The sequence below is a fragment of the Suillus discolor genome, assembly GCF_016758755.1.
Source record: "Suillus discolor strain FC423 chromosome Unknown F5147scaffold_45, whole genome shotgun sequence".
In the NCBI taxonomy this organism is placed as follows: domain Eukaryota; kingdom Fungi; phylum Basidiomycota; class Agaricomycetes; order Boletales; family Suillaceae; genus Suillus; species Suillus discolor.
Genome location: NW_024541292.1, coordinates 229,079 through 250,871, shown reverse-complemented (window position 1 = coordinate 250,871; position 21,793 = coordinate 229,079). Strand labels below are relative to the sequence as shown.

The following is a 21,793-nucleotide window of genomic DNA, read 5'->3' as shown; positions in this document are numbered from 1 at the left end:
CCTGCCCACTGGAATATGCCTAGGAAAGTGTGCCAAGCATGAAACTATTTGTGACCTGACTCTAGTACATAGTGAGATAAATATCATCAGCGAAAATCGATGTCCAGGGGAATCTGCGAGGAGGTAAATCACAGGCAGTCAGTCAAACGCGAGAGAACTCACCTCCAGGATAATCGCCATTACCGGGAAGGCAAGCTCCTTTGCATATTCAGCAAGCGCCCTCGGCACTCTCTCTTTACAACCAATGCAGCTTCCAGCCCTCCTAACCATACTGTCAATCCACTCGGGATTAAGAAGGCTTTCCACAGATGGTCGAATGCGGAGTGCTTCTATGACACTATCTTGATATTCTTTGAGGGACAAGCGAGAAACCCCCTTCTTGCGACAGAACTTGCAGTCGAGTGACGGTAGGGGATACGTAGACCAAAGACGGGTAAGTTGGGACATAGCTTGACCGCAATTTGTGTGGTACTTGACCAACCGCTGGAAGTCTGAACCAGAGATGAAGTCCAATTCAGACACATATGCAGGCTCCCACACTGCAAAACGCAGCATATATCTCGCCGCCACGAGAGTCTCTGCCTCCGAGCGGTAGCGACATGCGATAGCAAAGACCCGCATAGGTTCTTTCTCTAGAAACCTAGGAGCCGTTATCATTCCTAACGATGAATACACCGACTCGTTTCATGTCGTATTTATCGGCGGCATCGAGGACAGACATGACGATGTCCAAGTTCTCGAGAGCGGGCACGTCTGTGTCGTAGACAGGAGAACAAAAGCTCAACAGCTTCCGCAAAACGACGCTATCCTCTGTCACTGGTATGATGGGGAGACCGTCTTTTGTCCGGTCCGCAGCATCATCGAGAGAGTCTGGCTGAGGTAAAGAGAACATGTTTGAAAAGAAAGATGATGCTAGGGACAGCAATAGCTTGTGAAAGTGGAAATCAACATTGTCCGCACTGCGTAATATGATATCCCCTCTGTCAAAGGGGGCTCCAGCGTCGACTGGTATCCGCTGTGATTCAACGTCTTCGATGCTGGTGTACTTGTACAAAGTTGTACATGTGTCCATTGTGAGAGGATTCTGGTGAGAGCTAGGTTACAACTTTCCTGCAGTAACTTCTGCGACAAGCATTTCCAGCGCCCGCAGCGTGGAAGGAGTCTAAGACAACATGTGAACGAGAATGACTTGAAGTTCCCCTTTAGGATGGCTCTAACTAAACTCGGTTTTAATTTTAATTTCTATCTGCTCTTGAACTGTTAAAAATAATCCTGCTCTCACCATTCGATGGCATCGACTTGCTTCCAGATTATAAGAACGTGTTGCACATAGGTTTTCTAGGGAAAGCGCAAAAGTTGTACGATGATCACGATACCAAGTAACGCGCAGTAAGTGGTTGTCGTTCTGTCATTAGATGGAAAGTTCTCTACAGTCTAAATATCTATTATATGTTTAACTCACCAGAAGTGCTTGTACAGCAGATACCGGCTCTACTAGTAAGTCCTTGATAACAGGGTAATTCTAAGCTGGTTCAGCTGTGATAGATTGAACAAAATAGCTGAGCCTAGCGGTCTCCGCTGATTTTTGATGCGCAAGTGGTAAGTGCACAGTGCAGGTAGTCGTGTCGACCCTGCATCAAATGGCGATATCTAAAGCGATCTGTAGAGGCGAGTTTAGATCCTTACGACACAACCGCAATTCGGCTACTCGCGCACCTCGGCAATGACTCTGTCTAATTCCCGAGCAAAAGTCTCGGTGAACTGAATCATCTGGTCTTGCGCCCGCCGTCGACATGAGGGACAACTATTTGCCCTCTCGACAGCTTCTTCCAAATTTTTCGTCAATACTGCACCACAAGGAGATTCTTCCAAGGCAACTGGATGTCCTGTCCATGTAATCCGCCCACCACTCCCGCGGATAAGTTCCATGTATCAGGTACCTGACGTCTGCCTTTGAGTTACATGGACAGCAGTTTGTCCACCACTCGTAGAAACTGTGCGTCTGTGACTTCTTCAGCCAGTCCAGATTATCGCAAAGCGTTCTGGCCGCTTGGCCGCACCTAGAGCGATATGCGACGAGGCCCTGAATGACGTTATTAGGAAGGTGTTCTGCAGCAAGGGAGTCATGCGTTGGGGCTGTGTGATGAAGCGAATATCGTGCCGCAATCCCGGCTTCTGGTTCGAGACTAAACCGACATGCAATCGCGAGGACGCGTACGGGGTTGCTCTCTAGGAGGGACGTGGTAACCATGGCTTTCCTCACTCTCTCTTCAACATCTTCCATCCCGTATTTCATTGCAGCCTCCAGGACTTGCTCCACATCATTAATGTCCTCCAAACCGGGATCTTTTACCGCTGCCGGATAACAAAATCTCAATAGCATGTCGAGTGTCCTGCTGTTCTCTGACACCCAAATCACGTCTAGGCCGTCAAACATCTCATCTTTACAGTGGTCCCTACTTGGTCGGGGAAGGTCGAACATCGCCTCGAAGAATGGAGAGGAAAGTGCGAGCATGCAGCGGAAGACGCGGAAGTAGACATTGTCTGAAGAACACAAGATGATATCGGCCTTTGCATTATTGAATGGCGCTTTGGCTGAGTCGCCGGGCATTGTGAGGACTAGTTAGCAGGCAAGGGTACATGACAAAGGTGCAATTCGGAATCTTATAAGTAATTTGATGCGAGTAGAAGTGAATTAGAGAATTTGGTAACAACCTTGCGGTGCTCCCCAACATGTGGCCTGTTTCGCTTCCAATGGCCCTGCATGCCTTTTAGGCCTTCATTATTACTTCATCTTGATTCTGGCTATCTATATCGTATCCAAGGGTACCTTCTCATTTCCCCTTCTTGACACAGAACGGGAGGCTGATACAACCAAAAAGCGTTTTTTGCACGCTATGTATAGGAATACATATAGGCTAGAATCCGCCGGACAATCTTGAGCTTGTGTCTCTAGTCAAAAATGGATTCGGAGCTCTCTCTTATCCGGGGGAAATTAAATAGTTGTTTACATACAATTTATTTCGCATAATAAAGTGAGGCTTGGCAAGGGTGAAAGAATAGTGACTGCGCACGTGCTTATGTTATACATTAACATACCCCTTCTACCTATACTACTCGTGTCCTCTTCTACTTCCTCTAGTGTCGTCAACAACGAGCCCAATACGTCAAAGATGACATGGAAAATTGGCCCTCGTCGTAGCTGCATCCCCATTTCACCAGGTTCTGGTCGCATAGATCGCGCCATCGGACACATGATTTCTGACACAAGTCTCGGCCAACTTGTCTGATCTACCCACCGCCAAGCTCCAAGTAGCCTGATCCGAGGAGCGGTTTCAGCAGGACCCCGACCAGAGTACCTGACTCTAGCAGCGCCTTGTGAGTCCTCGAAATAAATCAACACGGTGATATCCCGTCAAGACGTGACACGACTATGATGAGTTGTTTTGGCTACTAATTTGTAGATGAACATGCTTCCAGTCCATGTGTTCAGAGGACTGCCACATCACTTACGACTATATGATATACCCACGAATCAAGTACAGCTGCAGAAGACCGCAGATCATCGTCACGGTCGCATCGCTGGTAGTGTCGTGGGCAGAACTATCTTGCAGCAGAAGTTCTGCCGGAAGAGCTGGCAGAGCTTGGCAAAACCATTGTTAGTGTGGCAGGTGGCAGAATTAAGGGAAAAATTTAATGGCACTCCAACCTGTGCATCCTGAGTTCTGCCTGTGAGATTCTGCCCAGGAGGTTCTGTCACCTGCCTAGCAGTGTCATATATGTGGCAGAGTTCTGTCCAGAACACTACGCATCGGGTGCGTGCCGTTCCGATCACTGACGGACTCGGAGTATACGTACTGACGATTCATTGAAACAACTGCCTCAAGGTACCGTGACCGTCACGATATATCAAATATCTCACATACCCAAGTGTGTGTCGCCACTAGGTCGCGGGAATGCGCTCACAGCTGGCCGACATTTCAATTGATTTTCGTCGGCTAGCGATAGAAGGAACGGATGGATCAACAGGGTTAAATTCCGGCGGCAGTCAGGACGCCGTGTTTGCCACGGGTCCCGACTCTCCAGTCAGACTTCAGGACGCGTTGGGACCATAACACATGATGCACAGGGTGGGGTGGCTGGGGTCTTTTGTCCCTATGAGAATTTTTCCTTTGATAGGTGATGATGATCGATAAGATCTAAGCCGAGGAACGAGCGAATATCAGATAAGTACTTCCGGGAGCGACGTGACCTGTTTCTTTCAACCGCGCTCCTAGAGAACCCTTTATAAACGAAGGCGTTTCTTCTAAACGATACCACATGTATATCCGTGCAAATATATTGAAGGCACTGGTCTCATTCTCATTGAAATGCCGTCCTAAACAGCGGCAGGAACGGCGGACTAGTGGGTATAGTGAGGGTTCAAACGTTCATACTGGGGCATTCGCGACTTCAGGGGTGAGGCGATAGGGTGGTGAGGTATGTATTGTCCCATATGATGATCCGATTCAGTCACTCGATAGACAAAAAAAGGGGGTTGATAAGAAGGAAGTGTTTAGCTGTCTCAGGCAGTGAAAAACAGTCACGGTGGTCGTATGTTCATATGTTCAAGTCCACTAGTATGAGCTACTTATCTTTGTATTCAAAGCTAATCCTAATCTCGGGTTTACGCACATCGATAGCTACTAGCTACTAGCTGATCTTATCAACGCCACTTAAAGCCTAAGTATGTAATGTTAGAAGCTTTATACTTAGTTCACATTTGGACTAGCCTGGCTTATATAACCACGGACGATATGGTCAATGATCTGGCAGTACCGAGTCCCTAGTCTACCCAGTAATGAATGTGTGCCATTGTGTGGACGGCCCAATTAAATGGTAAGCAGATATTATCATTGCAAAAAAAATATCAATACATGTATATCAATATCTACACTGTACAGAGAAGTGAGAGGGCATCATCCATGTGGCCTTGTCTAGATGATTTTACTGACTGTAGATTCCGTGACACTCCTCGCAACCTTCGCACGATGCAGGCATCTGAGTCTGTAATTCTGGGCCAATATCTGAATGTCTTGCGCGCCGCTGACGCTTAACAAAACGAGGAGGAGGATCGTGGGATCGTTCGCGCCGCGAGGATGAAGCCACGCTTGATCTGGGAAGCGCACGCTTCAGGCGTGAAGGTGCGAAGTCGAGTGCATCAGGGAGCTCTTCGAGCTTCACGTCTGACTTGGTGACAACTTCTTCTTGGCAGAAGGAAACGCGCGAGTTATTGACGCTCTCCCTGCCTTTACGTTTTCGGCCATCGGGAGATGTCTGGGACATGAATGAACTGGTGCGAGTCAACAACAGGATGTAAATTCATTGGTAGAAGACGTACTGGTCCAGGAATTCTCTTTCCAAAGCATCATACTTCACCTGCAGCCGGCTGGTGGCTTCACGAGCAGCCTTGGCTTCCAAACGAGCGTCCTTCTCATTTGTGGCATACTGACGAGAAGCTGCCATGTGTGCCTCACATCTCTCCATCAGAGCATCCCGATCTCTACTCAACGCAGCGACGCGTGTTTTGAGTTGCTCGATCTCGGCAACCAACGGAGCAGGAGAAGCAATATCTAAGTACAATTTGCGCACGCTGGGAACCATGAAATCATGGTATTTTTTGGGAACAAAAGATAGATCAGGCATAGCTGCATGATAGTAGTCTGAGCAGAGGGTTCCTCGCGCAACGTGAAACATACCAATGTGGAATATGCTTCGACATGATGGGCACGAAGATTTCAAAGCATCATTTCCGGAATTTATATGGGCGCGTAGGCATTTTTCACAGTGAACGTGACCTAGATGACATGAACAGGTCATCACATGCAGAAGTCTGAATCGGAATAGGACTGACCACACGGAATGCAGACAGGCTTCTTGATATCCTCTAAACAGATGCCACATTCAGCCATGTTGGAGCAATCTGTCAGATGTTAGTGGTACAGACGAAACTTGGATTGAAAGAGATTCATTGTCGTGAAACAAGCTTCAAGTAGAAACTGGACTGACGCGTCCACGCCACGTGACCGCGTCTTTCTTGGCACATCACAACAAAGATAAACAAGGACCAGACTCCCAGTCACTTCTCGGGCCAACTGCCAGCGCTAAACCACAGCCTACAACAGCTCTGGCTGTGTCTCAAGAGCATTAACAGGTCCTTCCTGGACCCGCTGTTTTAAAGGCAGTGCCTTAAATCATTGAAACAACTGAAATTTTGATCATTTCTTGTGGACAAGGGCTCCATCACAATCAATTTGATATCCATATTGCCTGTGCATGTATAATTCTTTGCACTCTCCTTCTCGTCCGCTCTCCGAGTCAAGGTCTTCTTCACGCGGCTCCCTGCGTTCTGCACGCGCTTTGAGCCCGTCAATACCCCAAAACGATACAGGTATAACTCCTTCACCTGTCCATTCAGATTTCATTCAACTATCTCGGTTCGTTCTATTTCATAGTGGTTGTTCGTAACCAAATGTCGACCTTGAAGCATTCTATTCGGCATCAACAGGCACAGTTGCACAGCTTGGAAAATATCATTTTGCGTGGATCACGTCCGCTACCACCTGGCTTTATGGCACCCTCTCATTCTCCACAACCCTCGTCGGAGGATGTCTTGGATATAAGTCCTTGTCCTGTGTCATACACTACGAGCTTTTCAACTCCAAAAATGCAACGTCGCTCCAGTTTTGATGTTTTGCAAAACCTCGCTGGTCGCGAGTCAAATCTTCCGCTCCCAAGGAGAGAAAGTGCGACACCAATAATGAAACGCGATGGAATCCGAGAAGGTATCCCCATGGACTTCGGCGGCAGTCCCGGACCTGCAGTGAACATTAAACGAATGTCTAGTCCAACACGTACACTGAGTCGTACGTCACCCGTGCCTTTGTTGCCTCGTTATACTAACAACTTTTTGTTTTAGGGATACCTGTAGCTTCCGTAGGTCAGTCTTTCTTTACCTCCCCTGCAACCAGGATTTCCCTCATCGTGAACGTGGTGACTTAATACTATTAGGGAATGCTCGTGCGTTAGCCGACAATGGTCTCTCTCCAGCTCTTAACTCCTCGCCAGCGATTTTACCGATTGACACTCATGCTGGCAATAACTCAGACAATTTAAATGCTTCCACTTCTGCGCTACAGGCTCCATCATCTCCTAATAGACGTATCTCCCTTACACCTGGGGGGACAACTAAAGTTTTGGCAGATCTGCAGGCCGGTGTTATAAATGCTCGCAACGCCTTGGAAAACACCAAGTCTCAGCTTCGTCTCTCACAGCGGACTGTTGCACAGTTGACACGACAGACCGAGGATTTGAAGGAAGGCCGAGAACGCCTCAGACTGGAAAATGAAGGTCTTAACAATGTTGTAGCGAGAAAGGAGAGGTTGTTACAAGAGGTTAGTCAGCCTTATCATAATTTCTCTACTGACCAATTGCAGGTTCTTGAGCGGGCCCGCAAAGCTGAAGCCGAGGCAGCAACCTTAAAATCTCAGCTGAAAACGGAGACTGCGACCTCCAAAAAGTCCCTGCGCGAGATGGAATCTGCTCTCCTTGAATCAACGGCTCTTTCCCAGAAGGCTGAACGCGAGTACATTACATTGCGGGATAGCATCAAAAGCATGACCGAGAGTTGGAAGCATGATACTGATAGACTTCGTGAAGAGATGCGGAAGCGCGAGGACAAGCTAAAAAAAGAAGCCGAATCAATTGGCAAGAAGTATAAGCTTCTCGCAGATGAGATGAAGGAGGCGCAGCGTCAGCAAGCTTCTGTGAAGGACCTCAAAAACGAAGAACAGAAAATCAGGAAAGAGGTCGAAGAAGAGTTCCGCGAGGAGATCATCAAAGTGAAGGCACAGGTTGAACTCCGATCTCATCAAAGTGATGAGGCAGTGGAGACTGCGAGGTACGCAGTACTGCTTTCTTACCCCACGCCTTGGCCTTACGAAATTTGTTCAAATAGAACTTTGGCGAGTGAGCTGGCTCGTCTCCGCCGGTTAATGCAGTCTGGTACCAAGTCCCCTCCACCTGATACCGGAAATCCTTCCTGATCTAGATGTCTCATTTTGTTGCGTCGACTAAATGTCCAGGAGGCATTATTCATTGACATGGACATTTATCTCATGTATATCACGCACACACTCATTCATATATCTTACACCCTTCCATTGCTGTCATATACCTACCAGGATAACTTGAGATGATTTGTACATGGCGCATGATTTTCACTCTACTGCACGGCAGTACCCGTAAGCGGGGTGGGAGTTGGTGGGCATGGTAATTTCCTTACGCGGATGATTCGGCTAACTAATAACCGGAGGTATACATTTCCGACTCGGAACACTACATGCACATGATTACTGTATGGCATAACAGGCGCTTACCGGCCCTTGTTATTGATTCAAACGAGTTTCACGTCGTCACCCTCTGAAATCCATCATCTCTCTCTCCACCATCTGACACGATGTCTGTCATCATCTCTACACCAATCACCGAGCTTTTTGGGATCAAACATCCCATATTGCTCGCAGGTTCGTGTCATAACCACAGTGTTACCCTCCAGGGATTCTTATGACTTTGTAGGCATGAATGTGGCGGCTGGTCCGGAACTGGCAGCTGAAGTGACGAACGCAGGTGGACTAGGTGTTATCGGCGGGCACGGCTATACCCCAAAGGTGCTCAGGCAGCAGGTGCGTATCGCCGCGAGAGTTGAGCTCACACGGACATTTAAATACAACTCCGTCGCATAGATTCAAGCTATCAAGAAGGACTTGAAGAATCCAAATGCACCATTTGGGGTTGACCTACTCATTCCTCAGGTTGGCGGGAATGCAAGGAAAACAAACGTAAGTCTTGTGCTACGTGTCAGTTCTCCGGCGCTGAATCCTTTACAGTATGATTACCAGAATGGGAAACTAAATGAGCTTATTGATATCATCATCGAGGAGAAAGCGGCTCTTTTCGTGTGCGCTGTCGGTGTGCCGCCACAGCAGGTAGTCGATAAGTTACATAGCGCTGGTATACCCGTCATGAACGTGAGTTTCTTCTTATATCACGAGGGCGGTGTGCTCACTATGCCCTAGATGGTCGGACATCCCAAACATGTCCCGAAAGCACTTGCAGTGGGAGTTGATCTAATCTGCGCTCAGGCCGGGGAAGGCGGTGGTCACACAGGCGATGTCCCGGCATCAGTCCTCATTCCTGCAGTCGTTGACGCATGTCGCGGACATGTCTCTCCGCTGACAAAGAAGCCGGTGTACGTTATCGGTGCTGGTGCGGTGTACGATGGGCGCGGACTCGCCGCAAATTTGGCGTGGGGAGCACAAGCGGTCTGGGTAGGCACCAGATTCGTTGCATCCACGGAAGCAAATGCGCCCAAGGCACACAAAGATGCGCTCGTAACCGCAGGATACGAGGACGCCGTCACGACTCTGATTTTTACCGGACGACCCCTCCGGGTCAGGAGAACGCCATACGTCGAGGACTGGTATGTTTCTACCTTGTTACGGTTTAGCTTCTTTGTTTCAATGTCTCTTTTAGGAATAACAATCGCCAGGCGGAGATTAAGGAACTCACATCCAAGGGTATTATTCCTGCGGCTTGGGACATTGAACAACACCCGGAGAAGTCGCTAGAGGCTAGAACATTTTTAATAGGAAGAGTGGCAGCGCTCATCAATGAAGTGCTGCCTGCTCAGCAGATTGTGGATGAGATGGTGTCAGATGCAGCGAAGATACTGCAGCACGGCGCTTCCCTAGTGTCGACTAAGGCAAAGCTATAGGTTATAGGTTTCTTAGATATATATTTGTTCAGGCGCCCGTATAGTGTGAATGTGACTTTTCTTTGTCTTGAAGCTTCAAGTTTTATGCGCGGGTAGATATCAAACTTACCCGATCATCCGGCTCCCGGATCACAGTGATTGGTTCGCGTTGGCATCACGTGATTCATTGTATGTGCCAACGAGCGATCAATGTCATTCATCCGCAAAGCATCACTCCTCTTGCGCAGTGCCAACTGAAAACACTAATGGCCACACCAAGTACTGAGAGAATACAGCAAGCCGCTACGAAGCTATTAGAAGAAGCTCGTGCAGAGGGGAAATTGAGGCATGTTATACCTTTGGTACCGTGTCCTGTAACTTTGTCGCGACTCATGCCCATTCTCCCACTGTAGCAAGCTCACTGTACGCATTGTGCGTGAGCGGCTAGAGGAAAGCCTTAACCTCTCAGCTGGAACTTTAGACGCAAAAGAGTACAAGACGTCTATCAAGAAAACAGTCGTCGAATATCTGGTAAGGCAAAGTTACGGTCGGGCATTGACCTGCTCTCCTAATATTGACGCTATCTTTCTAAAGGACAATGTTTCAACAACACCACTGAATGAGGCAGATGATGAAGAAAGCCAGCCAAAACCCTCAAAGAAACGCAAGGGAGGGGCCGACGAAGAGCCTGTCAAACCTCGCAAAGGCGCCTCTAAGCCCAAGCCGTCGCCCGGAAAGAACAATCAAGGAAAGCAGGTGCCCAAGTCCTCTGTGAGCTTTTGTGGCATCCCTTTATGTCCAGCCACTCGAACCCCGTTCTGTTACCTCTAGGCTATAGTGGACTCTGAAGTGTCCGAAATATCTGAAGACGAAGTTCCAGCTCGGAAGAAACAGGTCAAACCTCCGAAAAGTAACGGCGAGCATGAAACGAAACCCTCTGGCTCCAAAGTACGCGCAATTCCTTCAAAATACCTACGTCACTAATGGCATACAGCGCTCTCAGAAGGCATCAAGAACTAAGAAGTCGACTAGCGGAACCGCTGTGAAGGAACATAAATCAGCCGTGAGTTAAAATTCTATTTCTTGCGACTAGTCTTCTTTATTCACTACGTACAGTCTACTGTCGAGTCTTCTGGGGATGAGGCTGATGCTAAGCATGCATCCAAATCTGTTGTGACGTCTTCAAAGAAAGAAATATTGTCACCTAAGAAATCGCCTTCGAAGGAGAAACCTCTATCTAAACCTAAGGTTAAACACATTCCTTCGCTTCTGTATTCTGTGTGAACTGTTCTCTTCACTAGTCATCCACCAAGCAAAATGCGGAACATGAGGTGGTCGACGAGCTCGAGCACGGAGCAAGTTCTTCCACCTCAAAGCCTCAGGAACCCGTCGTTCTGAAACATGCACTTCCCCACAGCGAACCTGTGTGTCCCATTTTTATGACTTGCGCGTTTCACAAAATTAATAGGCAATTAGGAGAATGACACCGATATGTCAGTAGTCGTCGATGAACCCCCGAAGAAAAGAAGGAAGAAACAGGAAAAGGTTTTTAGCTCTCCAGTTGGTGTTCTGTGCTACTTCTGACAACGTATAGGATTCAAACAAGAAAGCCTCGACAGAACGTAAGAAGACACAGAAGAGCAACGCAGGGTCATCTAAGGATGATGAGACTGTCTCCAAACTCAAGGTAGAAGTGTCTCTACTTAACACATGCGAGACGCGGTTTGATTTTTGCTTAGGCTATAGTGGTTGCTTGTGGCGTACGCAAGATGTGGAAGAAAGAATTCGCAGATTTGGATACACCGTCAGGCCAAACTAAACGACTGAAAGAAATTCTCAAGGAATTAGGAATGACGGGTCGCCTCACTCTGGAAAAAGCAAAGACTATCAAAGCAGAGAGAGAATTCGCACAAGAACTTAGTATGTACTTGGAACGACTCGCGTTGAAAACCAAGCTTATAGTGACATGGTGTATTAGGGGATGTGCAAGATTTCGCAGAGGCAGAACGCCGGCGGGAAAGGAAGAAAGAAAAGAGGGAATCGCAGGATGAACAGTCGGGACCAGGAAGTGACGATGAGGACGAGGACCCACCACTCAAGAGGAAGGTTCGTGAATCATTTCCTATGTTCTTGTCTTTGGAATCATGATGTTCCTTAGAAAACTGCGGGCGCGAGCATTCTAGCCTTTTTGGGGGACCAGAGTGACGACGAATAAGTTGATGGGTTACTTCTCACATCTTCTTGATATTCCTTCTTGAATCCTATGTAACTTCCCACTGACTTGACGTTTTGTACTACGTGCACCCCTGACGAAGCTGTATGACATCGTGGTCAGCGATGGTCCTGCGTGGTTTTTCTTTCCCGAAGACCACATCCCTTCCTGACTTGCCTGCGCCTGTCGTCATAGAGGCGGCTCGCCAACTTCCTTCAGCCCTTGTGCCGAAGGAGCATACCCGTCCTGATTCTGCCGAATACCTTCTGTTGCACTTCTGTCGTTTACGCCCCGAGTTGGATGTTGTACCTAACAAGGCTTTGTTTGCTCGTGATCACCCTTTTATCAAATGTCCGTTGCCCTCTGTATCCTGTCTGTGCGTTATCTCGGGCTACATTGAGATGTGATTCTACGGAAAGGCTGTCGCGGCTGCTCTGCGCCGACTGTATAATGACTTCTTGCTGGCCCAGATCCTATACCGAACCATGAACATAACCAACCACGAACCAGACCAGTACTAGTGCGACTGGCTCTCGAGTGTACCAGACGGAATTAAGGTCTAATGAGGCCGCTGCCACTTGCCAAGAACCTCTTCACGAAAGGCCAACGGACCTGCATAGCATGGGGCAGGCCAGAGTGATTTACTCTGAGTAAGGCCGCTTGAGGCAGCAAGTTTTTATCACTTGCTTGGAACTTTCGTGTCTAGCCTTTCTATCTGGTAACACACCTCTTCCTCAATCTTCGTTCATTGCGTTTGGGAGCGCAAGGCCGACGGTCCGGCAGGACAGCGAAGATAGGCACAGGCCAGAGTAAGGTTGCCTGAGGTAGCAAGCTTAATTTCCTTGCTTGAATTTTCGTCTATTGGCTTTCTGTCTGGATAACCTACGTACTTAGCGAGACCATCGGTCGTACGGTACTATACCCCGAGTATTGCTTGAACCCCCACAGCTTTGGCTCGCTTCAGGACTTGTGTGATGAACTGCTGAGTACTATTCCTGCCCAAAAAACGAAGGCGGGGTTGTGGGCTTGTAGTTGCCGGGACCCTTGATAGGTGGCAGTCTGAAGTCACGGTCAATCTCTAGTTCAATCTGTCATCGAAGATGTTAAGAAGTGCTGCAATGCATATACAGAGATACTACGTACCGAAGCCGTCGCCTTATCGACGTTGAGGGCAAGTAAGTTGCTGAATTCTTCCATCTTCTCCTTGACATGGGCGGAGCAATTGGTACAGCCCACTTTTCTGACCTTCTGTATCGTCTTTTCTGCCTCCGACCTCACTATATCGCCAGAAGGAGTGTCCCTCAATAACTCGAATGTTTCTTCCATATAAGTAGTCCACCAAGAGAACGGAGCAGATTTCCACAACTGGAATTTGGCTTCACCACTCCGTGCACATCTGCAGGGGGGATCTGGTAGTTTTCCCCGATAGTCTGTTTGCCGTGTGTCCAACAACCAATCACAACCGCTTGGATTGCTATAATAGTTCGTCATCCAATCCAAGTTGGCAAGCAATGACGCTGCTGCAACGCTGCACTTGTTGTGGTACGTGAGCAGAGCGAGAAGGTCAGATGCGGTGATCATATCGATCTCTGGTAACCATGTGGGAATCAAGGGTTGTCGTAGGGTGTATCTGGCAGCGATGATAGTCTCATCTTTGAGCCGTGCGTTCCGGGCGATTGCGAAGCAGCGAAGAGGCTCTGCCTCGAGGACCTTGGGGCTAGCTAGAGCCTGACAGACCCTCCTCTCTATCAGCTCCAGCGAATACTTCTTCGCAACCCCGATGATAGCTTTGATGTCTATCAGGTTATCAAGCGAGGGATCTTCCGCTAATGTGGAGGGGTAGCAGAATCTGAGGAAAGTGTCTAATATTTTGCTATTTTCCTGCATGGGAATGACAGGGAGACCATCCTTTGTATCATCACTCGTCCCAACTGCTGTTGGTTGGGGGAGTTCAAACATAGTCTCGAAGAGCGGGGAGGCGAGGGCGAGAAAAAGCTTGAAGACGCGGAAATCGACCCTATCTGAGGACCGCAGGATAATATCAGCTTTTGGGTGGTCAAAGGGCGATGATGCGTATGTGCAGTCAGGCATAATCGTTGAAAGCTGCGAAGACATTGGTTCCATAGGCAGAGATTTGTCGGATTCTTCAAGAGCTTGAAGTCAACTCTAGATGTGAATGTTCTGATGGGTGAACTTTGAGACGAACGGTACCCACCTATATACTATTGTAATTAATTAATTCCTCGGTAGTCCCTTGCATGCCGCAGGGCAGCGGGTAGCCTGGATTGGACTTCCTTGCCCACTGACGATGGATCGAGGCTTATCAGAATCTTGATATTTGAATCGATCAGGTGATGATTTCTGCGGCATGTGTAGTTGTACCATGCCTCACGGCACTGTCCTGTAAAGAAGTTCGAGGATTGAGATCTTGAGAAATGGAAATGCGGCACCTATCATCTGTTAGTCACGACCATCATCAAACAAAGTCTCAAAAATGATAAGTATAGGATTAGGAAGTTGCGTATAGCGCCAATTTTGATCGCTTCGCCTGCAAAGCATCAAGCGGTGAAGTGACATGAGGATAAGTGGCCCAACGCACCGAACGTGCCCGGGTCTTGGTAGTCAGTAGTAGGCATTTAAATGAATCCTTGCCCACCTTCCTTCTCGACGGGTTGACGATACTTGACTTGACACGTCCTTGTGAAAGATAGGACCTCGCCATCGCAGGTAACCCCTGTCCCTGTGGGTCAGGTTTGAATTTCTCTTAACAAGCTTCTCGTGAACGTTTTCTATTGTGCTTCTATTGACAAGGGTTGACACGAATTCAGAACCATTAGCACTGTATCTATCTTCAACCACGATTGAGATTCAAGAGACATCGGTGATGAGGTTCTCTTCCCCCATCAGTGAGATGCTAGAGACGTAAGAGATTACGCCCTCTACCCCCATGATTAAAACAGGAGAGGCATCAGCAATAACACACTCTACCGAGTAGGTACGAGGTGTTGTGCACCTGCCTGGTGAACAACGACTCATCACATGTCCGAACGACGGCTTGCTCCGAGGGTGGGATTTGGAGAGCGGTTTACAAATTAGTGACGACTGGCGAGATAAAGAGGATGGAGTCGGGATGATCATCATGGCATTATCTCCCAGGAACGACATTGTTACAAGTGATGGGATAGCTAGGTCGTGAAAGCCGAGACCGGGAAGGTCAGTGCAAAATAGACTGATCACACAAGAAGCGTGTGCTCTGTGGTCCTTGAGTTGGAGTCTGATTTGTGAGCGAGTTGTGAGTGGACCAGATGAGGGAACTGCAAGGGTCTGTCACGGTAGAGATCGGCGAAACTGTTTTGTCCAATCAACGACACATCGTTGTGAGCTACTCGCCCGATTCCAAACATATTGCGACCAATGGATACAAGAAGAATGCAATGCGAATGTGGGATGCCAACACAGAAAAGTTGCTCTCTACAACTGAACATAGTTGACCAGTTTACAGTCACGGCTTGGACGTCGGATGGAAAGAAGGTTATCTCCGTTGGCTCAATTAGGATATTCAATCATGGTTGAACGTCACGCGTCACTCATCACAATTGTTGGGTCTTACAATGACCTTCTGCTAGCTTGCTCCTAGTAAGTGCTTCACGCGATCAAATAGTGCATTTGTGGAATCTCGACACAAATCTACCTGTGAACCCCTTCGCCATGAAACTGGCGTGTATTGTGCAACTCTTTCCGCTGATGGAAAGCTGCTAGTAATGGGTTGCAATGACCACATTGCGCACTTGTGGGACATCCATGTCATAATAAGATAAACTGGTCTCAATGACCTGTTGTCTAATGTGAGTCTGACTCGGAGTACGTTGCCCACTCTACACTGATAGCGTTTTTTCTTAGCTACCAAAAGATGAATCGAAAGCGTGCATCACATGGCTCTTTAATGATGGAGCACATCAATTTCCCACTCGTATAGGACGTACCTGACAAGCCGTTTTTGGAGGTAATTTTTTTTGACTGCACGCTGGGGCGCGTTCATGTGGGTCGTTATCATATCAGTTGGCTCTTATGCTGACCTCATGCTCTCAGTACTCCGCAACACGACATGTCCATGTCCAACCCTCTGCACGTTATGGGAGCAGTACTCTCGCCTCCTTGAGGTCACGTCCACGTGCGGCCATTAATCGCTTCTCCTTGTTCTTCCAACGCTCTCCTTCCATCAACCACGATGCAACACCATTTCAGCAGCACCCTAGGCAACATTCTTCCCACCAACCCCCTGTTGTGGATATTGCGGCCGCCGAGGATAAAGGGGTATTATACTCGCTTGACTATACCCCCGGTGCTCATGTATCTCGTAGACTTGATATGTTGCCCCACTCCGTAACAAAAAGAGCGAGATTCAAGTCACTCAGATCCAAGGACAGTGAGCAGTTCAAAGCCAACCTGTAGCATGATCACTGCCCCATGGAACCACCGCTACCGATTAAGTGACCATGATAATTTTTTCTCGGTGTCGTTAATGTGTTGATCGAATTCTGTGTTGATGTTTTTCTGTTTGACCCATTGGGGGTTTATGCATGTATTGTTACCGTGAGTGCAAGAACCCCTTTTTTAAATTAGTACTTAGGTGTGACTTGCTCGCTTTCAGTACAATCGTCGGTTCTGCCACGGAGTCCCAAATCAGGAATGAATATATGCTGTGATATTACGCACATGTAAAAATCAGACTCGATGCCCGGTTTGTATTGTGACAAGGCCGCTGTATCAACATTCTGGGGAAAGTTCGAAGTGAGTCATGAGACCGCATGGAGCCTCGTGGTGGTGATAAGTAAGTTCTTTATCCTCATACACACAGGGCGTAAGTTTGGCCTTCTCCTCTATTGCCAAATTTGGTTTCTTTCTCTATTGCCAAATTTGGTTTTCTCGTCTGCAACGCTGTCAGGCTTCTCTTCTCTTCTCTTCGAGGAGTAAATGCCAAAATAGGAATGTTTGCTTATCGCATAGAGCGCTCAGCGCAGGGTTTTACGTCTGCGACCTTCTCTTTACGGACTGACATCATTGATCATGGACTACTTTCCACTGCCCATGCTTACAATTTGACTATATCGATATAACGGTATCCGATTGTCATGATATTTCAACGCGTCTGGTCTAGATCTCACATACGCTCTGCAGCTCAGAGCGCTCAGTCATCGTCTGCATCGGCAGCCGAGGGCCACAGAAACTTAAAGATCGACCTCCTCTCTTCGCCAACATCACTGAAATCAAGCAAGATGCACTCGGGTGGAATATACTCGGTGATAAGTAAGTTCTTTACATCATACAGAGCGCGAGTTTTACGTCTGGAAGATCATGGCTTGTCTCTTTATAGACTATCATGATTCATCATTGATCATGGAACTATTATTCACTTGACTATCGATATGATGGCATCCGATTATCATCATGGGGCGTTAGCTATAAAACGCGTCTCGTCGATATCCCTGATCTTCCATACCCTCCCAGCGGCAAACAAGTCACTCATCATCTAGCGATGGCATCGCCAATCAAGGACGACGATACTGTAAAGACACCTGAAGATTTTCCTCCACTCTTGTCCAAGAAATTCAACATCACTGATGTTATGCAAGACGCGCTCAAGTGGGATAAGGAGTGGGAGGCGGCGATTGCATCTTCAACTGCAGCAGACGTCCTCGAGGAGATGTCTCGTTTCCTAGACGACTCTTACTTTACTCCTGACGCCATGGAGTTCTTCCACCAGGATCTTCGCAGGGTCCAAAATAACGTAGCCAAAATTCTGCGTGACCTTTTCGACGAAGGTCACTTTGACACCATCTGGTTGTTGTTGAATGTCGCGGAGAAGAAGAGACATATCAACGAAGGCCTGAAGGGGGCTTGTGAAGCGCCTACGTTTTGGGGGCAAGATTGTCGTGCTCTTTGCCCGGAGGTCACAGTTTCGAACCTTCTGACGCAGGGCGGGAAGGGCTTCGTCGACTTTCTCACTCGTGTCTTGGAGTTAACCGAGTCATCCCTTCAACCAGCATTCCTACCAAACTCATGGTGGGAACAGGCGTCGAACCTGCCAAATCCATGGTGGGAACAGACCCCGGACGTTCCACCTCAAAGACAAATATCCCAAAGCACAAAGCTTATGTTCGAAGTCGCGACTATCAATAGGAATAAGTTTATCGGTGAGTGTTTCCCGCGCATATAACATCATGCGAGTCTAACATTTAATGAACAGGACATTTTATTATGTCCTCAGTGTTGTCAATCGTAAGTGACATCACTAATCGTAGCGGGGGGATGAAGGGGGTCCTACACGTCATGGAGAATACAAAGGGATATGTTGCTCGAGCTTTAGCACAAGTCAAAACTACTTTCAGGGATAAACCTCTTGTCCGCTGCGAAAACTGCACGAAGACGCCAGAAGAAATCGGACAAGGTGTTCGCTTCATGGTGTGCAGTGTTTGTAAAGCGAAACTTAACTTCGAGATACATTATTGTTCTCAGTGAGTAGAAGTCCTTTAATTCTGTCTTCATAACTCCCTCATAATGTTGCATCATCCACTAGATCCTGCCAGAAACAAAACTGGTCTCTTCACAAACGGACTTGTGGCAAGAAGCCAGTATCGAAGGGTCTAAGCGGAACCAAGGGGGACTCCCTTTGGGCATTCGGCGACTCTGATCCCACCGCCAACATGATTCGCGACTTTGGCAAGAAGGAAGGTCGGCATCTCACGAGCCTCAGAGACATTGGCGTAAATCCCTGTAAGGGTAAACGCACCCCTGCTGCGGAGCGTCAAGCCGAGATGCTTGAAGCCGACCGAAATGTCGATTACTTCCTCTTCACTGCGAGCGGTGAAGCAGTTCGCTTTGTGATCGATGATCCAGGAGCTAAAATGATCTTCCGGATCAACCGTGGTTGGGTTATGACGAAGAGTAGTGACACCGGTCTTGATGCTATGGGAGAGTACATACTCAAAGTCATGAGCGGATATCCCGGATTGAGTCGGAGGATCATCCTGAAGCAACTCTGTGAGGAACACGGGGCGGGCGCTACCAAAAGGATCATGGGGCTGGAGAAGAAGAGTCGAGAACATGGAAAGAGTACGTTTATAGAGGGTTGGGTAAAAGATTCTTCGTCCGTGTTTGGGGATTGGTCTTGGCTCGGATCGCTTTGAACGTTTTGAAGTGGTATGAATTTCTTTCTTGCTCACTTATGCCATGATCTCATTGATCCGCGTTTACAGTCGCTATGCATGTCAGAGACTCGGGTTTCGCTCGCGGCCATTAACCATGTTCTTCTGAAAAATCTCAATTCCGCTTCGTTTTCATTTGGGTTGTCTTTGTCGATAGTCTTCGAATAAGTGTACAGTATCCGTTGATGAAGCTGAGCCTCGGTGGCGTTCGTTTACATATTCAGTAGTCTCAATACAATTGACGCTAAATTTCTTACCTCGGTCCTCCTGGTCGTCGAATGGAAAGAACCTTATCTCCGGATCAAGACGTTGGCTTACTAATTAGGATCTCTGAGGATGTTCACATCGGACTCGACTTGAACGTTAACCTTTCTGTTAGATTCTAGTATGACAAATGCATGTGCTGTGAATATAATGATTCAATATATATAACGTACACTCTCAATACACTCTAGGCAATATCTTCATCTTGTTTCTTCCACACCGCCCTTTTGTTGTTCTTCCAGAATCTATCAATCGGTATTGCGTTCTCTCCACATTCAAATGTAAGTTTAACTTGTCGCCCAGGAAGATATTGCCAGCTTGACCATACTATTCATACAAAGGAAACTCCTCATGGCGACCTCGCCATTTCTGCATGCCAAAGCAGATATTATCCTTCGATCGTCCGACGGCGTTGATTTTCGTGTGATCACGCTCTTTCTGAATCTCGCCTCGTCGTCTTTCGACTCCATCATCGAACAAGCGGTACAGTCAAACCAGGTCGAAGGTGATCTGCCCGTCGTGCCCGTGGAAGAAAACCACAGAGTCCTCGACATTTGGCTCAGATTCTGCTACCCTTCAACTCTTGCAGAGGATCCTCCTCTGCATGAGATTGAAGATATTATACCTGTGCTTGAAGCAGCTAGGAAATATTCTTTGCAAACGCTTGAGCACAAAGTCCGTCAAGCGCTTAAAAGCCGCATGGAAAAAGAGCCTTTGAGATGCTTTGCGATTGCAATGCGTGCTCAGCTCAACGTTGAAGCTACACTCGCTGCAGAATATACTCTCCGCCAATCTCTCATTCCTGCGAGTGTTCCAGAAATCGACCTCATCACAGCCAAGGAGTTGCTCGCACTACTCACCTATCATCAGAGGTGCGGCGTATCGGTGCAATCCTTGGGGGTGGATCTATCCTGGATCACCAGCAGTTACCTGAGCTTGAATGCGGCGGGATACCAGTGGATGATTCAAAACGGCTCCTGTAACTGCGAGTCCAGCAGTCGATTCTTGCTCAATGGTCAACGACCATTGAAATGGTGGAGTGATTACATGGAAAAAAGTCTGGTGTCTTTGCGCGACAAGCCATCTGGCCACACGGTGCTTGCGGAGGTTGGTGATACAATCCGGGGCGTTCGAGCTATGGGTTGCTCGCGGTGCTGTTCAAATATCCTGGGGAATATGACGGGATTCGCCGAGTTTCTTAGCACGATGGTTGATATATTGACGGCAGAGGTGACTTGATGGCTTTGTTCCTTTGCTAGCAGTGCATCAAGCTCATGATATCGCATTTGAAAAGGTTGATCTCGACATGGATTTGCTCAAACCCTTCGTTCCAGCCCGAGTTACCCTATCAGCGAAGGCTCAGATTTTCATAGGGACAAGCGGTCTCGACGTTGAGCCCTCCGTTGCGGGCCCGGCCCCGGCTACCCCTGGGCCATCAACGAAGGCTCCGAATTCAAAGGACGGGAAGCAGAAAACTCCGAATTCAAAGAGGAAGGCTCCGAATCCAAAGGATGGGAAGCAGAAGACTCCGAATTCAAAGAAGAAGGCTCCAAATTCAAAGGACGGGAAGCAGAAGACTCCGAATTCAAAGAGGAAGGCTCCGAATTCAAAGGACGCGAGGAAGAAGTGAGGGAGTTCTCAAATTGTTCTCAAACCTACTTAGACTGTATAAGTTGGCATACAAGTTGCCGTATAGTTCTGAGTAGTCTGACTTGAGTCTGACACTACATAGTCTCGAGATTAGATTGTACATTCTAGAACGCCGCGATGTAACCGACTTATGTACTTTAGTAGAAGTTGAATGATGTATCTCAGTGCCAGAGGCCCAGGACCAAGCAATCGATACGCACGCCATTCTAAAACACCTGCTTCAAGAAAATTGTGCCACAAGACGAGCCAGGCGCAGACGACATGCTACTTATTATTCTGGAAGTAGCAAGCTCTACATATCAGATGATTAACAGGACGAATCTCTTGTACTCGTGGTCATCAGTAGCAACCCACGGAACCGGAAGATCAGTAAAGCAGGAAACGCCGTAAGCCGTTCGATATATCAGCGAGATCGAAAAATACGATCATGGATTATAAAACGGGAATCAACAATATTAATGCACGGATCACGGTGCCTGAAATTACAAGCAGTTGCCTTGTGACGAGTGGTGGCCACCAGCGTGATCAACGGACGCGCAGCAGGGGAAATAGCTTACATGGACAGGGGAGGTAGCAACAACTGCAGTCATACATGTCACGGGGTTTCACCGGTGACAGGCGTTTCATGGGTGCGATGATTTACTCGAGGTTGACTTCTGTCATTAGGTC

The 21,793-nt window shown here is 47.9% G+C and overlaps 9 protein-coding genes across 9 annotated transcripts; 5 read left to right on the top strand and 4 right to left on the bottom strand.

The window, feature by feature from the left end:
* Window positions 1-86: 86 nt before the first annotated feature.
* Window positions 87-1,189, bottom strand: F5147DRAFT_809605 (uncharacterized protein; the record flags this gene model as incomplete). The annotated part of the gene is made up of 3 exons (XM_041443422.1): window positions 665-1,189; window positions 163-630; window positions 87-113 (listed from the first exon to the last, which is right to left on the bottom strand). The coding sequence occupies exons 1-3, from the start codon at window positions 1,070-1,072 to the stop codon at window positions 87-89; spliced, it is 903 nt and encodes a 300-aa protein (XP_041290428.1). The 5' UTR covers window positions 1,073-1,189.
* Window positions 1,190-1,199: 10 nt separating this feature from the next.
* On the bottom strand, window positions 1,200-2,714 carry F5147DRAFT_706640 (uncharacterized protein). Its single transcript, XM_041438013.1, has 4 exons — window positions 1,879-2,714; window positions 1,717-1,847; window positions 1,283-1,660; window positions 1,200-1,217 (listed from the first exon to the last, which is right to left on the bottom strand). Exons 1-3 carry the CDS (start codon window positions 2,609-2,611, stop codon window positions 1,637-1,639), a joined length of 888 nt encoding a protein of 295 aa, XP_041290427.1. The 5' UTR covers window positions 2,612-2,714; the 3' UTR covers window positions 1,200-1,217; window positions 1,283-1,636.
* A 2,157-nt stretch (window positions 2,715-4,871) lies between these two features.
* On the bottom strand, window positions 4,872-6,023 carry F5147DRAFT_706634 (uncharacterized protein). The gene is made up of 4 exons (XM_041438012.1): window positions 5,894-6,023; window positions 5,739-5,837; window positions 5,381-5,687; window positions 4,872-5,332 (listed from the first exon to the last, which is right to left on the bottom strand). The coding sequence occupies exons 1-4, from the start codon at window positions 5,949-5,951 to the stop codon at window positions 4,987-4,989; spliced, it is 810 nt and encodes a 269-aa protein (XP_041290426.1). The 5' UTR covers window positions 5,952-6,023; the 3' UTR covers window positions 4,872-4,986.
* A 96-nt stretch (window positions 6,024-6,119) lies between these two features.
* F5147DRAFT_706630 (uncharacterized protein) lies at window positions 6,120-8,283 on the top strand. Its single transcript, XM_041438011.1, has 6 exons — window positions 6,120-6,430; window positions 6,495-6,905; window positions 6,959-6,979; window positions 7,051-7,433; window positions 7,476-7,939; window positions 7,997-8,283. Exons 1-6 carry the CDS (start codon window positions 6,316-6,318, stop codon window positions 8,082-8,084), a joined length of 1,482 nt encoding a protein of 493 aa, XP_041290425.1. The 5' UTR covers window positions 6,120-6,315; the 3' UTR covers window positions 8,085-8,283.
* A 98-nt stretch (window positions 8,284-8,381) lies between these two features.
* F5147DRAFT_706625 (2-nitropropane dioxygenase) lies at window positions 8,382-9,886 on the top strand. Its single transcript, XM_041438010.1, has 6 exons — window positions 8,382-8,564; window positions 8,617-8,723; window positions 8,784-8,879; window positions 8,928-9,068; window positions 9,117-9,520; window positions 9,574-9,886. Exons 1-6 carry the CDS (start codon window positions 8,498-8,500, stop codon window positions 9,812-9,814), a joined length of 1,056 nt encoding a protein of 351 aa, XP_041290424.1. The 5' UTR covers window positions 8,382-8,497; the 3' UTR covers window positions 9,815-9,886.
* Window positions 9,887-10,022: 136 nt separating this feature from the next.
* On the top strand, window positions 10,023-12,149 carry F5147DRAFT_284401 (uncharacterized protein). Its single transcript, XM_041429031.1, has 12 exons — window positions 10,023-10,139; window positions 10,207-10,324; window positions 10,388-10,564; window positions 10,625-10,741; window positions 10,788-10,856; window positions 10,910-11,041; window positions 11,095-11,217; window positions 11,270-11,338; window positions 11,388-11,480; window positions 11,533-11,713; window positions 11,772-11,899; window positions 11,952-12,149. The coding sequence occupies exons 1-12, from the start codon at window positions 10,060-10,062 to the stop codon at window positions 12,006-12,008; spliced, it is 1,344 nt and encodes a 447-aa protein (XP_041290423.1). The 5' UTR covers window positions 10,023-10,059; the 3' UTR covers window positions 12,009-12,149.
* An 845-nt stretch (window positions 12,150-12,994) lies between these two features.
* On the bottom strand, window positions 12,995-14,096 carry F5147DRAFT_746759 (uncharacterized protein; the record flags this gene model as incomplete). The annotated part of the gene is made up of 2 exons (XM_041439878.1): window positions 12,995-13,093; window positions 13,149-14,096. The coding sequence occupies 2 exons, from the start codon at window positions 14,094-14,096 to the stop codon at window positions 12,995-12,997; spliced, it is 1,047 nt and encodes a 348-aa protein (XP_041290422.1).
* Window positions 14,097-17,541: 3,445 nt separating this feature from the next.
* Window positions 17,542-19,192, top strand: F5147DRAFT_776108 (uncharacterized protein; the record flags this gene model as incomplete). The annotated part of the gene is made up of 3 exons (XM_041441810.1): window positions 17,542-18,199; window positions 18,253-18,520; window positions 18,583-19,192. 3 exons carry the CDS (start codon window positions 17,542-17,544, stop codon window positions 19,190-19,192), a joined length of 1,536 nt encoding a protein of 511 aa, XP_041290421.1.
* Window positions 19,193-19,594: 402 nt separating this feature from the next.
* Window positions 19,595-21,313, top strand: F5147DRAFT_706609 (uncharacterized protein). Its single transcript, XM_041438009.1, has 4 exons — window positions 19,595-19,755; window positions 19,816-20,704; window positions 20,769-20,918; window positions 21,021-21,313. Coding segments are annotated over exons 1-4 (1,125 nt in total). The 5' UTR covers window positions 19,595-19,753; the 3' UTR covers window positions 21,105-21,313.
* Window positions 21,314-21,793: the final 480 nt, after the last annotated feature.

Excerpts from the sequence above, each read along its gene's own strand:
- F5147DRAFT_706634 (XM_041438012.1), bottom strand. The coding sequence starts at position 5,951 with ATGGCTGAATGTGGCATCTGTTTAGAGGATATCAAGAAGCCTGTCTGC. Across the intron at positions 5,838-5,893 it reads GCCTGTCTGCATTCCGTGTG|GTCACGTTCACTGTGAAAAA; the intron begins GTCAGTCCTATT and ends CATGTCATCTAG. Across the intron at positions 5,333-5,380 it reads GAAAGAGAATTCCTGGACCA|TTCATTCATGTCCCAGACAT; the intron begins GTACGTCTTCTA and ends GACTCGCACCAG.
- F5147DRAFT_284401 (XM_041429031.1), top strand. The coding sequence starts at position 10,060 with ATGGCCACACCAAGTACTGAGAGAATACAGCAAGCCGCTACGAAGCTA. Across the intron at positions 10,565-10,624 it reads AGCAGGTGCCCAAGTCCTCT|GCTATAGTGGACTCTGAAGT; the intron begins GTGAGCTTTTGT and ends TGTTACCTCTAG. Across the intron at positions 11,218-11,269 it reads CACTTCCCCACAGCGAACCT|GAGAATGACACCGATATGTC; the intron begins GTGTGTCCCATT and ends ATAGGCAATTAG.
- F5147DRAFT_706609 (XM_041438009.1), top strand. Across the intron at positions 20,705-20,768 it reads TTGATATATTGACGGCAGAG|GTTGATCTCGACATGGATTT; the intron begins GTGACTTGATGG and ends GCATTTGAAAAG. Across the intron at positions 20,919-21,020 it reads CCCCTGGGCCATCAACGAAG|GCTCCAAATTCAAAGGACGG; the intron begins GCTCCGAATTCA and ends TCAAAGAAGAAG.
- F5147DRAFT_706630 (XM_041438011.1), top strand. The coding sequence starts at position 6,316 with ATGTATAATTCTTTGCACTCTCCTTCTCGTCCGCTCTCCGAGTCAAGG. Across the intron at positions 6,431-6,494 it reads AATACCCCAAAACGATACAG|TGGTTGTTCGTAACCAAATG; the intron begins GTATAACTCCTT and ends TCTATTTCATAG. Across the intron at positions 6,906-6,958 it reads TCCAACACGTACACTGAGTC|GGATACCTGTAGCTTCCGTA; the intron begins GTACGTCACCCG and ends TTTTTGTTTTAG.
- F5147DRAFT_706625 (XM_041438010.1), top strand. The coding sequence starts at position 8,498 with ATGTCTGTCATCATCTCTACACCAATCACCGAGCTTTTTGGGATCAAA. Across the intron at positions 8,880-8,927 it reads GGAATGCAAGGAAAACAAAC|TATGATTACCAGAATGGGAA; the intron begins GTAAGTCTTGTG and ends AATCCTTTACAG. Across the intron at positions 9,069-9,116 it reads CTGGTATACCCGTCATGAAC|ATGGTCGGACATCCCAAACA; the intron begins GTGAGTTTCTTC and ends ACTATGCCCTAG.
- F5147DRAFT_706640 (XM_041438013.1), bottom strand. The coding sequence starts at position 2,611 with ATGCCCGGCGACTCAGCCAAAGCGCCATTCAATAATGCAAAGGCCGAT. Across the intron at positions 1,848-1,878 it reads TTACATGGACAGGACATCCA|TATTGACGAAAAATTTGGAA; the intron begins GTTGCCTTGGAA and ends CTTGTGGTGCAG. Across the intron at positions 1,661-1,716 it reads TAGACAGAGTCATTGCCGAG|ATCGCTTTAGATATCGCCAT; the intron begins GTGCGCGAGTAG and ends TCGCCTCTACAG.